Source organism: Euprymna scolopes, chromosome 2 (assembly GCF_053919585.1).
Source record: "Euprymna scolopes isolate OS-2025 chromosome 2, ASM5391958v1, whole genome shotgun sequence".
NCBI classification, from domain to species: Eukaryota; Metazoa; Mollusca; class Cephalopoda; order Sepiida; family Sepiolidae; genus Euprymna; species Euprymna scolopes.
In genome coordinates this window covers 198,287,241-198,303,434 of record NC_136483.1, presented here as the reverse complement: position 1 = coordinate 198,303,434, position 16,194 = coordinate 198,287,241, and the positions used below count along the sequence as shown (strand labels likewise).

At 27.7% G+C, this 16,194-nt stretch overlaps 1 protein-coding gene across 1 annotated transcript in view; it reads left to right on the top strand.

The window, feature by feature from the left end:
- The window catches only part of LOC145241310 (uncharacterized), a 119,621-nt gene that overhangs the window by 44,364 nt on the left and 59,063 nt on the right, over positions 1-16,194 (top strand). Inside the window, exons 8-15 of the mRNA XM_080104123.1 lie at positions 108-363; positions 4,292-4,457; positions 4,621-4,947; positions 5,201-5,728; positions 12,495-12,793; positions 13,261-13,428; positions 13,542-13,800; positions 15,826-15,961. Of these exons, the coding sequence (XP_079960249.1) occupies positions 108-363; positions 4,292-4,457; positions 4,621-4,947; positions 5,201-5,728; positions 12,495-12,793; positions 13,261-13,428; positions 13,542-13,800; positions 15,826-15,961 (2,139 nt within the window). The remainder of the gene's footprint in view (positions 1-107; positions 364-4,291; positions 4,458-4,620; positions 4,948-5,200; positions 5,729-12,494; positions 12,794-13,260; positions 13,429-13,541; positions 13,801-15,825; positions 15,962-16,194) is intronic.

The following is a 16,194-nucleotide window of genomic DNA, read 5'->3' as shown; positions in this document are numbered from 1 at the left end:
TTTAATCGTTCAGAAATGAATTCATTAATTTGTTTTGAATTCTATTGATGTATTAACTGAGTTCTAACAAAATGCAATTATTTTCTTTTTGTGATGACTCTTTTCAGATCAATTTCGTGAAAGAAGCACATTGTTATTCCATCACCAACATGACACACCAAGTAAACAAGATAAAGAGGACAAAATTGAGTCTAAATTGCAAGAACTCTGCAAGAAAGCAACTGAAGATATTCGCCCTGAAGTTCCCGAAATGATTAACCAACTGATTGAACACATGCGTCAAGTCGACCGAGATGTTCTTTCAAGAATTTATAAGAAAATCAACCAAAAATCCATCTGTGCAAACAAAGCTGATCGCATCAAGTAAGTAGGCGGGATTCTTAATTCACTCCCATCTTAGTCCATCTTTATATGATTTTTTTATAGTCGAGAACCAACTATAAATTTTGATCTCAGAGATAGACTAAGTATAAAGCAAATGGCATATGAAAAACACAAATTAATAAAGATGAGCAAATAACCACAGAATCAAAAAAATAATAACCAATGGTAACCAATGTGGAAAGTCCATGATTGCTTCCTGCATTGAAATTAACTTTTTGAAAGGAGCAAATATTATAATATTATGAAATGTAAGAATTTTAGATGATAGTTTCATTGTACAGGTTGCAGCAGAAATATCTCCCACATTTTGACATGCGATCTTCGTAGTCGCACACGTGCAGTTTTTGTATCAATGGAACTTCATATCAGTGTGTAGAATTCTTCTGACTGTTCGATCAGACAATTCAATGGCCAAAGCATGTTTGCGAGCTGAACGTGTAGGAGACTGAGTAAAATAAAGTCTCACACCTCGGATGTTGTCCGGCATTCGAGCGCTTCAAGGCCTTCAAGGTGTCTTTTTTAAAGTGCAACCAATAATAAGTGTTATATGAAAAGATTTCGATTAAGAAAACAGCAATTCTTCCTCTTTAACAGAAACATTGCTCATAGAAAATGAAGAATAAATAATAAAGAAATAAATAAGAGAATTACAAGGTTGCCGGAAGTGAAATCAACATCCGATTAAACCAATTACATGGAATTTATTTCATTGTTAATCGTCAACAGATAAGTTTGAAATATATAAGACTTTTAAGATTTTGAAATCTAAATCGATCTTCTAACGTACCGTTGCTTTCATCTTATTGATCAGAAATTGACTATCTTGACGACTTCAAATACCTGGGGGCTATTCCGAAAGCTAACAGGATATGAATGTTAGGATCGTCCTAGCATGGAACGCACTTCATTCTTTAGAGAAAGTATGGAAATCTTCAATTAAGAAAAAACAAGATTACGGCTCAGAATCATCTGCGCTAAGCGTATCATGCCGAACACATCGCGATATTCTATACAAGAATGCTTCGTCTAGCCTACAACATATCCTGGAAAGTCACCTAATAAACAAGTCATTGTATGGTCCGACTAAGATGTGAACCACTACTAATTTTCAAGATTTGTTTAAGATATTTTGAAATTTTTGAAAGAAAATTTATCTATAAAATTTTTGAAAAGAAATTATCTATAAAATTTTCGAAAAGAAATTATCTATAAAATTTTTGAAAGAAAATTTATCTATAAAATATTTGAAAGAAAATTTATCTATAAAATTTTTGAAAGAAAATTTATCTATAAAATATTTGAAAGTAAATTTATCTATAAAATTTTTGAAAGAAAATTTATCTATAAAATTTTTGAAAGAAAATTTATCTATAAAATATTTGAAAGAAAATTTATCTATAAAATTTTTGAAAGAAAATTTATCTATAAAATATTTGAAAGAAAATTTATCTATAAAATTTTTGAAAGAAAATTTATCAATACAATTTTTGAAAAGAAATCTATAAAATTTTTGAAAGAAAATTTATCTATAAAATTTTTGAAAGAAAATTTATCTATAAAATATTTGAAAGAAAATTTATCTATAAAATTTTTGAAAGAAAATTTATCAATAAAATTTTTGAAAAGAAATCTATAAAATATTTGAAAGAAAATTTATCTATAAAATATTTGAAAGAAAATTTATCTATAAAATTTTTGAAAGAAAATTTATCTATAAAATTTTTGAAAGAAAATTTATCAATAAAATTTTTGAAAAGAAATCTATAAAATTTTTGAAAGAAAATTTATCTATAAAATTTTTGAAAGAAAATTTATCTATAAAATTTTTGAAAGAAAATTTATCTATAAAATTTTTGAAAGAAAATTTATCAATAAAATATTTGAAAGAAAATTTATCTATAAAATTTTTGAAAGAAAATTTATCTATAAAATTTTTGAAAGAAAATTTATCTATAAAATATTTGAAAGAAAATTTATCTATAAAATATTTGAAAGAAAATTTATCTATAAAATTTTTGAAAGAAAATTTATCAATAAAATTTTTGAAAAGAAATCTATAAAATTTTTGAAAGAAAATTTATCTATAAAATATTTGAAAGAAAATTTATCTATAAAATTTTTGAAAGAAAATTTATCAATAAAATTTTTGAAAAGAAATCTATAAAATTTTTGAAAGAAAATTTATCTATAAAATATTTGAAAGAAAATTTATCTATAAAATTTTTGAAAGAAAATTTATCTATAAAATTTTTGAAAGAAAATTTATCAATAAAATTTTTGAAAAGAAATCTATAAAATTTTTGAAAGAAAATTTATCTATAAAATATTTGAAAGAAAATTTATCTATAAAATTTTTGAAAGAAAATTTATCAATACAATTTTTGAAAAGAAATCTATAAAATTTTTGAAAGAAAATTTATCTATAAAATTTTTGAAAGAAAATTTATCTATAAAATATTTGAAAGAAAATTTATCTATAAAATTTTTGAAAGAAAATTTATCTATAAAATTTTTGAAAAGAAATCTATAAAATATTTGAAAGAAAATTTATCTATAAAATATTTGAAAGAAAATTTATCTATAAAATTTTTGAAAGAAAATTTATCTATAAAATTTTTGAAAGAAAATTTATCAATAAAATTTTTGAAAAGAAATCTATAAAATTTTTGAAAGAAAATTTATCTATAAAATATTTGAAAGAAAATTTATCTATAAAATTTTTGAAAGAAAATTTATCTATAAAATTTTTGAAAGAAAATTTATCAATAAAATATTTGAAAGAAAATTTATCTATAAAATTTTTGAAAGAAAATTTATCTATAAAATTTTTGAAAGAAAATTTATCTATAAAATATTTGAAAGAAAATTTATCTATAAAATTTTTGAAAGAAAATTTTTCTATAAAATTTTTGAAAGAAAATTTATCAATAAAATTTTTGAAAAGAAATCTATAAAATTTTTGAAAGAAAATTTATCTATAAAATTTTTGAAAGAAAATTTATCAATACAATTTTTGAAAAGAAATCTATAAAATTTTTGAAAGAAAATTTATCAATAAAATTTTTGAAAGAAAATTTATCAATAAAATTTTTGAAAAGAAATCTATAAAATATTTGAAAGAAAATTTATCTATAAAATTTTTGAAAGAAAATTTATCTATAAAATTTTTGAAAGAAAATTTATCAATACAATTTTTGAAAAGAAATCTATAAAATTTTTGAAAGAAAATTTATCTATAAAATATTTGAAAGAAAATTTATCTATAAAATTTTTGAAAGAAAATTTATCTATAAAATTTTTGAAAGAAAATTTATCAATAAAATTTTTGAAAAGAAATCTATAAAATTTTTGAAAGAAAATTTATCTATAAAATTTTTGAAAGAAAATTTATCTATAAAATTTTTGAAAGAAAATTTATCAATAAAATTTTTGAAAAGAAATCTATAAAATTTTTGAAAGAAAATTTATCTATAAAATTTTTGAAAGAAAATTTATCTATAAAATTTTTGAAAGAAAATTTATCTATAAAATTTTTGAAAGAAAATTTATCAATAAAATTTTTGAAAAGAAATCTATAAAATTTTTGAAAGAAAATTTATCTATAAAATATTTGAAAGAAAATTTATCTATAAAATTTTTGAAAGAAAATTTATCAATACAATTTTTGAAAAGAAATCTATAAAATTTTTGAAAGAAAATTTATCAATAAAATTTTTGAAAAGAAATCTATAAAATTTTTTAAAGAAACGTCTTATTTTAGATTATCAGAATATCCTGTAGCAAAGTTAGAAGCATTTAAACATTTGTCTCAAGATAGAATTTGTATAATTCTTGAAAAAAATTTGTTATTTAAGATTCATTATTTAAATATTGTATCGAAATACAAATATCTTATGTCATTTTACAGACAATATTTTCACGATGCAATTCCTATGGTAGGAAGCGAAGCTTCGGTTGGTATGATCCAAGACCTCATCTCAAGGAAACACGTCACCGGCAGTGAAGCTGAAACGTGGCTGTTGTCTTTATCCTTTGTTCATCATCCTTCAAAAGAAATGGTTGCAGCTATCATGGTAAGACAATTATGCACAGAACAATCTAATAATTATTTTAAAATAAAATATAGCAAATGAAAATTTATTACATTTAACTTGTTTGTGCATCATTTAAAATTGAATTTCTATCAATCAGTTTAAAATAATTTCGTTTTTTTTTTGTTTTTTTCTTTTATTGTAGCCTTTATTAGATGAACACGATGTCTCTGGAAACATTCTCCTCGCCGTATCATCTTTGGCAAGCAGTTATTGCAATGAACGACCTGAATGTGGAAAAGATTCTGAAATTTCTACTCTCATCAGAAAACTGATGCATCTCACACACGATTGCAACGATCAGAATGTTGATGCCAGAAAAATCGTTTTTGCTCTTCGAGCACTTGGCAACATTGGTCATTCCCATGAAGCCGTGTCTTATTTGAGTCGTTGTTTCACTCGTCAAGATGTCAGTGATGAAATAAGAATTGCAGCTATGGATGCTTTCCGTAGAATTCCATGTGATGCTGTGGTAAGTGAATATTATTCTTGTTTTCTAGACACTTGAATATAAGGATAATATTACAATCTTTAATTGACAGTAATTATATAATTTCTGAAGTTAATTTAACATGGAATATTTATACGATTTTAAATTTGCCTGGTTTCAATGTTTTTATATACAAATTTGATTAAAGAAAATCCGAAAAAGATGTCATATATGTTTGAATACACTTTATTTTAATAATAATATAAGAATTTTTTTTCTTTTCATTTACCTGCAGCGCTCAGACTTGATGGGAGTATTCCGTGATGAATCTGAAGATTCTGAATTACGTATTAATGCTTACATTGGCTTGATGAAATGTCCCAGTCAAAATATTTTATCTGAAGTGCGTCAAGTGTTAGAAAAGGAAAAGTCCAATCAAGTTGGATCTTTTGTCTGGTCTCATCTGACAAACTTGATGGAAACCTCAGATCCACATATGCAGGATATCCGCAACATTGTCCAAGATGAAGAACTTAAGAAAGAATTCAACCTTGACCAAAGGAAATTCTCCAGGAATTACGAAGGATCATTCTTCTTTGATTCAATCAACACTGGTGCTAAAGTCGATAGCAATGTCATCTTTTCACAGAAATCTTTCATTCCAAGATCGGCTAACTTAAACCTTACCATTGATTTATTTGGTCATGCCATCAACTTCCTAGAATTTGACGGTAGAGTCCAAGGTGTGGAGAAAATTCTGGAAAACTTCTTTGGGCCGGTCGGCGTGAAAGAACCAAAGTTGAAAGCAAAGACACCATTGAATGTAAGTATATAAGTAAATCACCATTAAATGTAAGTATATAAGTAAATCACCATTAAATATAAGTATATAAGTAAAAAAAAAAAACCTTTCTGGTGTTCGATGGCCGTTATCTTACTAAATGGTTCCAATGATTCTCAGTAGAAAAATACATACACAAAGATACACACATACACAAACACACTACATATATGGTATAATTTTTTAATTTAATATAAAAATTATTGGCTATGCATGTGCATATGTTTTAACTGTTACTTTATTCAAAGTCCAGATTTTTCGAACCATTTTAACTAAACTATTTGATTAAACTGGCATGATGAAGCTAATCTTCGAATAACGTCACCTGATTCCAATTAAACATACCCAGATATATAGTAACGAAACATAAAAATAAAATAGCAGCATATGGAATACTGATTTTAATTAATAAAAATTAAAAGCGTATAAAAAATATAATAAAATAGATATAAAGAAATATATAAAAAATGTAATAAAATATGTAGTAGAGATTTAGAAGGCTATCACAATGCGAGAAATGAGATATAGTCGGTGTTGATGAGAGAAGACGAGAACAAGTGGCGATTTACAAATCAATAAGTACATACATATATGTCTATATATACATATGTTTATTCAATTGTATTAAGTATAAATGTCTTACTTGTTATGTCTGTGACATAATCCATTATATTTCGAGGAAAAGTCCCCTTTTCAAATGATAGATGTGACAGTTCGATTCAAAGCATTCTGGATGGAGCGAAAAATGAATTAAATGGCTGTGTGGAGCCTCGCAGCAACTATAAGGAGGGGTATAATATGTATAGCGTGTTTTAGGTAATTAACATAATGTTGTAGTTGTTAGATTTTTTGTTTTTTTCTTTTTTGTTCCTTTTAATATATGTATATATATGTATATATGTATATATATATATACATATATATACATATATATGTATATATATTTTTTTCTAGTTTATGCGTGTTGCTTTTGTATGATCTTTATGTGTATTCTATATCTATTTCGTTGCATTTTTCAGCTGCTATGTATTATCCATTTATTTGCTTAGTTTATTTATCGTTGCTTGTTCAGTGGAATGACCTGGTCTACATAGGTCAAACGAGTCGCTTGTTGGCTGGCATGGGTTAGCTATTGAAGGAGAGATGGAGAAAGAGGATGTGAAAGAGGAGGGAGGAAAGGGTGTGTGCGGGATGGGGTGCTCTTGGCCCGCTGTTGGGGTGTTTGGGTTAGGGGATGTGGTTGTTGAGGATATGGAGATAGGAGGAGGGACGAGGAACACTGGGTTGACTTTTCTATGGACATTTGTTATTTTCTTTATCTTATTAAAACTCAAGTGATCATAGATGGAACATCTTTTTTTAATTCTTTATTTTCTAATTCTACATATGTCGGCCCATGCGGTGTTGATGTTGTTTTCGATATATGTGGGTGTAAAGTCAGTAGTGGAGGTGTATAAGGTGTCGTTTCCTAGATGTGTGAGTGCAAGGTGGTCATATATGTCCTGACGTATGAATAATGAGTAATAAAATATAAAAGCAATGATTCATGAGTAACCCCCTTTAATCAAAATAAAATAAAGACGACAAAAAGTTTAAAGAATTAATAAGATACATTAATGCCTCTCTTGGACCGGTCATAAATAACCGATTAAGACCGGAAGCAATGTCAATTAAGAACAGAATAGGACAAAATAAATTTAAACATATATTTAATAAAATATATTAAATAAATAATTAAAAAATTGATATTAAAACAAAATCTATAGAAATAGGGACAGACAAGTTATAATTAAATAAAAATTAACATAATTAGAGATAATGTGTGCGGTCCTGGTTTTTTCTCAGAAAGATAAACAGAAAGAATATGGCTGACAAGAGCTTAACATTATTTACCATTAACTGGTCCCCTTATGTTGGGCTTGGAACCGACGGTACCAATGTTTTTCTGACCTTATGTACAGTTTTATATATATATATATATATATATATATATATATATATATATATATATATATATAACTATTTCATTTATTCACATAAATTTACTATACGAAAGTATAGATTTATGCGTAAACTTTAAGTATTTACTTCAAAAGTGCTCAATACGTAGGTAGAGCTAGTTAGTAATTTATAAAATATATATGGCGATTAAGCTACACTGAATATTCTGCGTTTCATCCAACTATAGGATTCGTCAGGCTTATGCGCGAATTCTGTCGTTGCTTCTTGTTTTTATACATGTTGAGGATTACTAGTTGGCCAATCAGCTTTCTAGTATCCACCGCGCCCCTTCCTACCAGCCAATGGGCATGCATTTTATCAAACAAAGGATTTGTTTTAGAGCTAGGTTAGTGGTTTTAGGTGGCCGTTCTGCTTCTTTTTTTTATATACATATAAATATACCTATGTGTACACAATAATGCACATATATATACATATATATATATATATATATATATATATATATACATATATGCGTGTGATCGTTTATGTATATTCATGTTTATTTAATTTATTTATTTGTTTGTTTTCTATTGTTATTGTTAGTTTTAAAGCTATTTTGTATCGCTATCCTAGAGTAAGTTTTATTTTGTGAACACAGTTGTTTGCTATTTCCCGCCTACAGTTTAATAGATTTTGAGGTTCTTTAAAGTACAGGATAGAAAGTTTTTCATGGAGGCATAATTTACATGGGTCGTCTAAATGTCTGCATGTGGTAGCTTGTCTTATTATTTTCCATTCGACTACCGGCGAATGTCCGCTTTCTTTGAGTTCCCAGTATTTATTCGCTAGTGTTGTTTTTATACGGTGTTTTTTATTTTTGAATGTGCTTTTGTGGTCATAGTATCGGGTTTTGAAATCTAAGGAAGTCATGCCTATGTAATATTTTTTGTTATTCGGGGTTTCTTTTGCAAATATTGTTGCTTGATAGACTACGCTTTTTGTTAGACATTTGTTTTGGACTGGGTAAAGTGTGCGGTGTCTACAATTGTATTTATCTTGTTCGTTATTAGTATTTTTATTTATGGTATGGTTGTACTTGTCCGGGGTTGGTTTGTTATTATTATTATTATTATTATTATTATTATTATTGTTATTATTATTATTATTATTATTATTATTATTATTATTATTATTATTATTATTATTATTATTTCTGCTAGTGTTGTTTTTATTTCTGTCCTGGTGTCTACTTTGTTATTGTTTATTTTGTTGTTGTTTACATTGTTTTCATTTAGTATTTTGTTATTATGTGCCTTAATTATCATCTCTAAATTTTCGCAACAACTGTAAGATAACTTCAAGGTATTTTTATTGAAGATTTTGTGTAAGGGGTTGGTTGCGGGAAAGTGTTTTTCAATAAGATCTAGAAATTTCTTGCCAAGTTTTGTTTTTAACATTTGATTGTATGGGGCCGTATACCAAATTATAGTTCTTTTTCTTCTGTTTTTAATTTTATTATAGTTGTTGGTGTTTTGTTGTTTATATTTGATATCTATATTTTTGTATCCACTGTTTTTTAGGGCTGATTCGTAAATATTGGATAACCTGTTAAATGCATTTTCATCGCTTGAGTTATTACTGAGTCTACTTACGATCGAGTTAGGAATATGTTTTATAATTGATAGTGGGTGGTTGGACTTAGGGTTTACGTAAATTGGAGTAGTGTTATCTTTTAAGTATGGTTCATATGTGTTTTTATCTAAGTTTAACGTGACGTCCAGGAAGTTTGTTATTTTTATGTTAGCTGATATGTCCGCTTTTAGGCCTAATTTTTTCATTTCTTTGTGTATGATTTTCTTAAAGTTTTCTCCCTTGACTTTGTTGGAGTTTTTTTTATTATAGCTAGTCCGTCATCTCTATATAGGCCGATATCCGTAGTATCGAATATGCTTGTGAGGGTATATAGAATGAATAATTATAATTTGGTATACGGCCCCATACAATCAAATGTTAAAAACAAAACTTGGCAAGAAATTTCTAGATCTTATTGAAAAACACTTTCCCGCAACCAACCCCTTACACAAAATCTTCGATAAAAATACCTTGAAGTTATCTTACAGTTGTTGCGAAAATTTAGAGATGATAATTAAGGCACATAATAACAAAATACTAAATGAAAACAATGTAAACAACAACAAAATAAACAATAAAAAAAAGTAGACACCAGGACAGAAATAAAAACAACACTAGCAGAAATAATAATAATAATAATAATAATAATAATAATAATAATAATAATAATAATAATAATAATAATAATAACAAACCAACCCCGGACAAGTACAATCATACCATAAATAAAAATACTAATAACGAACAAGATAAATGCAATTGTAGACACCGCACACTTTGCCCAGTCCAAAACAAATGTCTAACAAAAAGCGTAGTCTATCAAGCAACAATATTTGCAAAAGAAAACCCGAATAACAAAAAATATTACATAGGCATGACTTCCTTAGATTTCAAAACCCGATACTATGACCACAAAAGCACATTCAAAAATAAAAAACACCGTATAAAAACAACACTAGCGAATAAATACTGGGAACTCAAAGAAAGCGGACATTCGCCGGTAGTCGAATGGAAAATAATAAGACAAGCTACCACATGCAGACATTTAGACGACCCATGTAAATTATGCCTCCATGAAAAACTTTCTATCCTGTACTTTAAAGAACCTCAAAATCTATTAAACTGTAGGCGGGAAATAGCAAACAACTGTGTTCACAAAATAAAACTTACTCTAGGATAGCGATACAAAATAGCTTTAAAACTAACAATAACAATAGAAAACAAACAAATAAATAAATTAAATAAACATGAATATACATAAACGATCACACGCATGTATATATATATATATATATATATATATATATATGTATATATATGTGCATTATTGTGTACACATAGGTATATTTATATGTATAAAAAAAAAAGAAGCAGAACGGCCACCTAAAACCACTAACCTAGCTCTAAAACAGATCCTTTGTTTGATAAAATGCATGCCCATTGGCTGGTAGGAAGGGGCGCGGTGGATACTAGAAAGCTGATTGGCCAACTAGTAATCCTCAACATGTATAAAAACAAGAAGCAACGACAGAATTCGCGCATAAGCCTGACGAATCCTATAGTTGGATGAAACGCAGAATATTCAGTGTAGCTTAATCGCCATATATATTTTATAAATTACTATATATATATATATATATATATATATATATATATATATATATATATATGATTGTTGAGCTGGATTAAATCCGAGGATATGAAATAAAATGGAGGGTAAAGTTTTCCTTCCATTCCGACAGTATGATTGTTGAGCTGGATTAAATCAATGACCATCCCTCTTGAAGAAGCCCGCATAAATCGGGCGAAATGTTGAGTATCCAGGTCCTTCCACCTCCATTTTATTTCATATATATATATATATATATATATATATATATATATATATATATATATATATATATATATATATATATAAACAAACATTGTTGAAGCCAACAGAGAGCTTTTGTTTAGTTATATCTGTTTTATTTTAAAAATTTTCTGATGACATTTTTTGTGTATATATTCAAAGGTATTAATAAATGTCCCATAGTTAGATTTTTTGCTTCGAAATACGTCATGATTTTTTTGTTTTTGGTTTTCGACTTTTGTCAAGATATCGTCAGAAGAATGTGTAAAATTTAGTTGAGCTGACAGGGTGGTGATTATTAGTAGTAGAAACGGTTAATGCGTGCGAGGCCGTTTGTGCTCAGTGGGGAGGGAAAGATTTAGTACAGGTTTCTGAGTTCTTATATATACCACTTCCAAAAATTTGATTTTTTTAACTTTGGTTTCATGGTGTATTATTTGTGTGTTACTGACCAAAATTTCTCTAACTTCGGAGGTAGGCAGTTATGTTTTTTATTGGTAAATATTATAACATAGCGCTAGATTCTACATTATGCATAGTAATGCGACGGGATAGCGTAGTCTTTGTGTAATCAACATAACCAACATAATTACTGTTTTTTTTATTATTATAGGACTTGCACTCTCCCAGTGGGCATATGTGTGTGTGTGTGTGTATTTCTGTGGAAATATTCTTTATTCACTTATATTTCCTTTTTACATATACTAATCCTTATTGAAGAAACTCAATGTAATTACAGAGTATATAATGAATAAATGACAAAAGTCTGTATTCCAAATTTCATGATCTTGACCATCTTACAACTTATTCAGTTGACATTTACAATTCTTGATGGTATCTGTTTCGTAGCACAAAATGAATCACTTAATTATTATATCAATGAGTGAATCAATTTTGCTCTTAACTCATTAGAAGAAATAGCAACAATCAATCCGTCAAAAGGAAATAAAATGCGTTCGGACATGATTAAAAAATCCGAAAATTGGAAGAGAAGTTGCAAATACCTTAAAGTTTTCTTTCATTACGCCATTTTGAATTTCAAATTGTCAACCCATTAAAAGTTCGTTTAAAACATTATTCTATGTTCTTAGTAATGTAGGACTGAAATTCATGTAATTTAGTTTAACATTTTATTTTTCTATTTTGAAAAATGTCGTCAAGGGAGGATAACTGAGATCATCTTTACCACTAGCATGAATACCCAAATTGCCTTCCGAGAGATCAGTCTTTTAAGTTGATCAATTAAATTTGATCCGATTGTCAAAGTTGTTTTTTTCATTTTTAAAGTCTCATTATTTTATTGTTTATATTTGTTTTCAGTTTGATAAAAATATGGAATCGTTCCGTTCATCTGCTTTCCTCCGCGTATTTGGAAACGAGCTTCGTTATTGGGATGAGAAATCTTTGAGTGAATTGCAGTCTTCTCTTCAGAAACTGATGCGTATGCAAAGTTTGTCATTCAGCAAAACTATGGTGCTTCTCGATAGCCGCATGATTATTCCCACCTGCGTTGGTTTGCCACTCAACCTGACTATGTCTTCAACTGGAAGTATTTCTATTGATGCTAAGGCATCTCTTCAAGCAGGAAAATTCCAAATGAATGTCGAATTTAAACCAAGGTAAATTCTTTACAAATTTTACCTCTTTCTACTTTACTGGTTGCACTAAGTATAATGGTACAATAAAACATCAGACACTTGCGATCACACAAGCTAAAACAACACAATAGAACATAACTGCCATTAATAGAGTATCGTTTCTTTATGAATTCCAGCAACTGTAAATAAATTTAGGCATTAAGAAATGCTAATAAATCCATAACAAATATCTAGTAAAGTCTAGTAGACATAACCAAGAAAGTTTTTGTTTGATAATAGGCACACTATTAAAAAAATAAAAATTGAATTCTATTTAGAATACCATTTCATAACAAAAAATAATTCTATCATTTGGCAAGTGTATGCAAGTCTATAGACTTTGAATAAAAAGTTTACTATTTATACATATTACTAATTTTCCCTCGAATTAATTGAATAATAATAATTTGATGGAATATTCATTTGTATTGTACATTTGATTTTTACAGTGCTTCAGTTCAAGTCAAAGGTGAAATGTCTGTGGATGCCCATGTGTCTCGTGCTGGCCTAAAAATGGTAACAGTTGCCCACACAAGCACTGGAGCCAGATTGGATATTGCTAACAACAAATTTGACTTGCAAATTCCTGAGAAAAAGATGGAAATTTTCAACCTGAAGTAAGTAAATTCTAAAAAGATTTCTGTATCAATTTTGTCTTGCATCAACTTTCACTTTTTATAAAATAAATAATTCATTCGACTTAATCATAAATCTTTCTTTTAATTTGCAGGACTGATTTCTACATCGTCCATCGTAATGCTGAGAGGAAACAGAAAATGATTGTTGATAATGTGAAGAAACACGAGATTTGCACAGGCAAATTGATGAAGCAAGTGACAGGTCTGACTTTCTGCCAAATCATCAAGTTTCCAAATGCTTCCCTTCACAACGAGGCTCCATTCTTTCCATTCACTGGTCCAGTTGTCTACGATCTTTATATGATGAACGAAGACGCTCCCAATGGATATCAAATTGAATTATTCAGTCCGGTGAGTTTATTGTATATTATTTTCATATAAAACATGCAGATTCCATATTAATTATTGTATTCTCTTGATTATTATATCGTAACCAAAACAGTAATGATTTCAAAAGGTAACAAATATGACTTGGGTGTCATCAGCTAGCGTCAAAACAAAAAGTCAACACCGTTTGACCTATTTAGAGATGAATATTGATAGATGAATAAAAAAAGTTAAAAATTAAACGTTTTTAATCTATATTTGCGCTTGCACAGAAGTAATAACAGGTTTAGTCGACTTACTTCTGCCAATGTCTAACTGTTCTTTTTTTTTTTCAATTTTGACCCTGAAGCAGCTATTTTTACCGTCTAACAACCAAATCGATATTGTTGCACAGGTCCAAATCCCCTATCTATAAAGTTTCGAGCATAGTCTGTAGACCAACAATTCAGAGAGTAGATTCATTGGTAGAGACCTTTACACACACACAGATAAGATCACTTATATATATATATATATATATATATATATATATATATATATATATATATATATATATATATATATATATAGTCTTTGAAGTTTTTAACCTTTAAAACTATACAAAAAATATTTTTTATCATTCGTTAGAAAACCATCTAGTCAGTAAGTCATTTAATCACCTGCAATCACTGCATCAACTCGCTCTCGAATTTACTACAATACCAATAATTTATTTTTCAAGGGATCATCAGTTGTTTACCATGAAGCACTGTTTCGGGGATTTAAAAACAAAACAGTATATTACATCATGGCTCCCCCAGCAGTGTTGATCAAACACCACCACCCTTAATCTTAGGAAGAAGACATGTTACAAACATTTGATCCAATTTCCTATTCTTGATTTCAATTACTAACCTTTTCATACTATAAAAATGAATTTCTTACCTGTGCGATTCATCAATTTCCATATTTAAAATGGATATATTTTTAATTTATCAGCCTTGTATTTATAAGATTAGGATTAATCCATTTAACTACTTATCACCCCCACTATGATTAGTATTTAGTATATTTACATTCTTATTTATTTATATAAAGGTTAAAAATATTTTTAAATATATACATTTATATATATATATATATATATATATATATATATATATATATTTATATATATATATATATATATATATATATATATATATATAAATTTATTGTATGTAATTATAAATACATTTTATACATTGCTAATATAGTTTTGGATTTCCTTTATTAATATAGTCTGGTTTATCTTAAACGATTCAAAAGCATCAGGATAACGAACAAATGCTTTATTTAACTGTTTAAATATTTTATTTTTATCCCCACCTTGTTTTATCATCCTTATTACTAAGTTAGAAACTGGTGGTATAAAATCTGTTAATTTTAAAGTAACGTGAGCTATTCTCAAAAACTCTGCAATAATGGTTCCATAAAACATAAAAACAGGGCAGGTGCTATATATATATATATATATATATATATATATATATATATATATATATATATATATATATATATATGTATGTATGTGTGTGTGTGTATGTGTGTGCGTGTGTGTGTGTTAGAAATGTTCCATCATTAATGCTACGCAAATATGCAGAATGTAGAAACATTCTATGCATAATTAGAATTTAGCATAATAGTTTTAAATGAAGCCAATCATTTAATAGGAAACCATAAAAAATGTAAATTTTATTAATGAACGCGTGTTTTTCAAAGGAATGTGCGAATTAGTTAACTTTCATGTAGTCGCTCGCATATCCATGACTGAATACATTAAGAAATTCGTTTCAGTAATTTTTAAATAGAAAGATATAAAGCAACGTTCAATCTGGTACCAGATGGATGATCATTTGGGAAGATTAGGCGCCGTATGTTGGAAGATGGCAAAACATGCACTTAAAAATGCAGACTTGAAGCAACATTTAGTAATGATTTCAATGATTAACCTGGCAATCTAGACGCTCTTCCTAAGTAGAACATACTTTTCTGTTAAAACTGATATTCTTTCATTTTTTTTTTGTTTAGAAACGGCCGTATTCATTTTATATTGATACACCTGGTTCAAAAATTCAACGGAAAATGGCGCTGGAAACCGACATCAAGAATGAAAACGAAATCGAGTTGAGTTTTACTGCTCCGTGGAAAAAGATCCAGTTTGAAGGTTAGACACTTGCCGAATACATTCCCAACTTACAAGCATAAATGGCCGATAAATTCTTCGGTATGATTTGATTCAAAGAATTCATAACGTATTACATTCTTTTATGTGTATTTTAAATGATTTTATTCAGATCTCTAGTTTGGCTAAATATCGTCTGCTTCAAACAAGTGTAAGGTTAACAATTTTCGTAAAAATATGCATAACCGTAGTAGGTGAAATTTACAAACAAATAT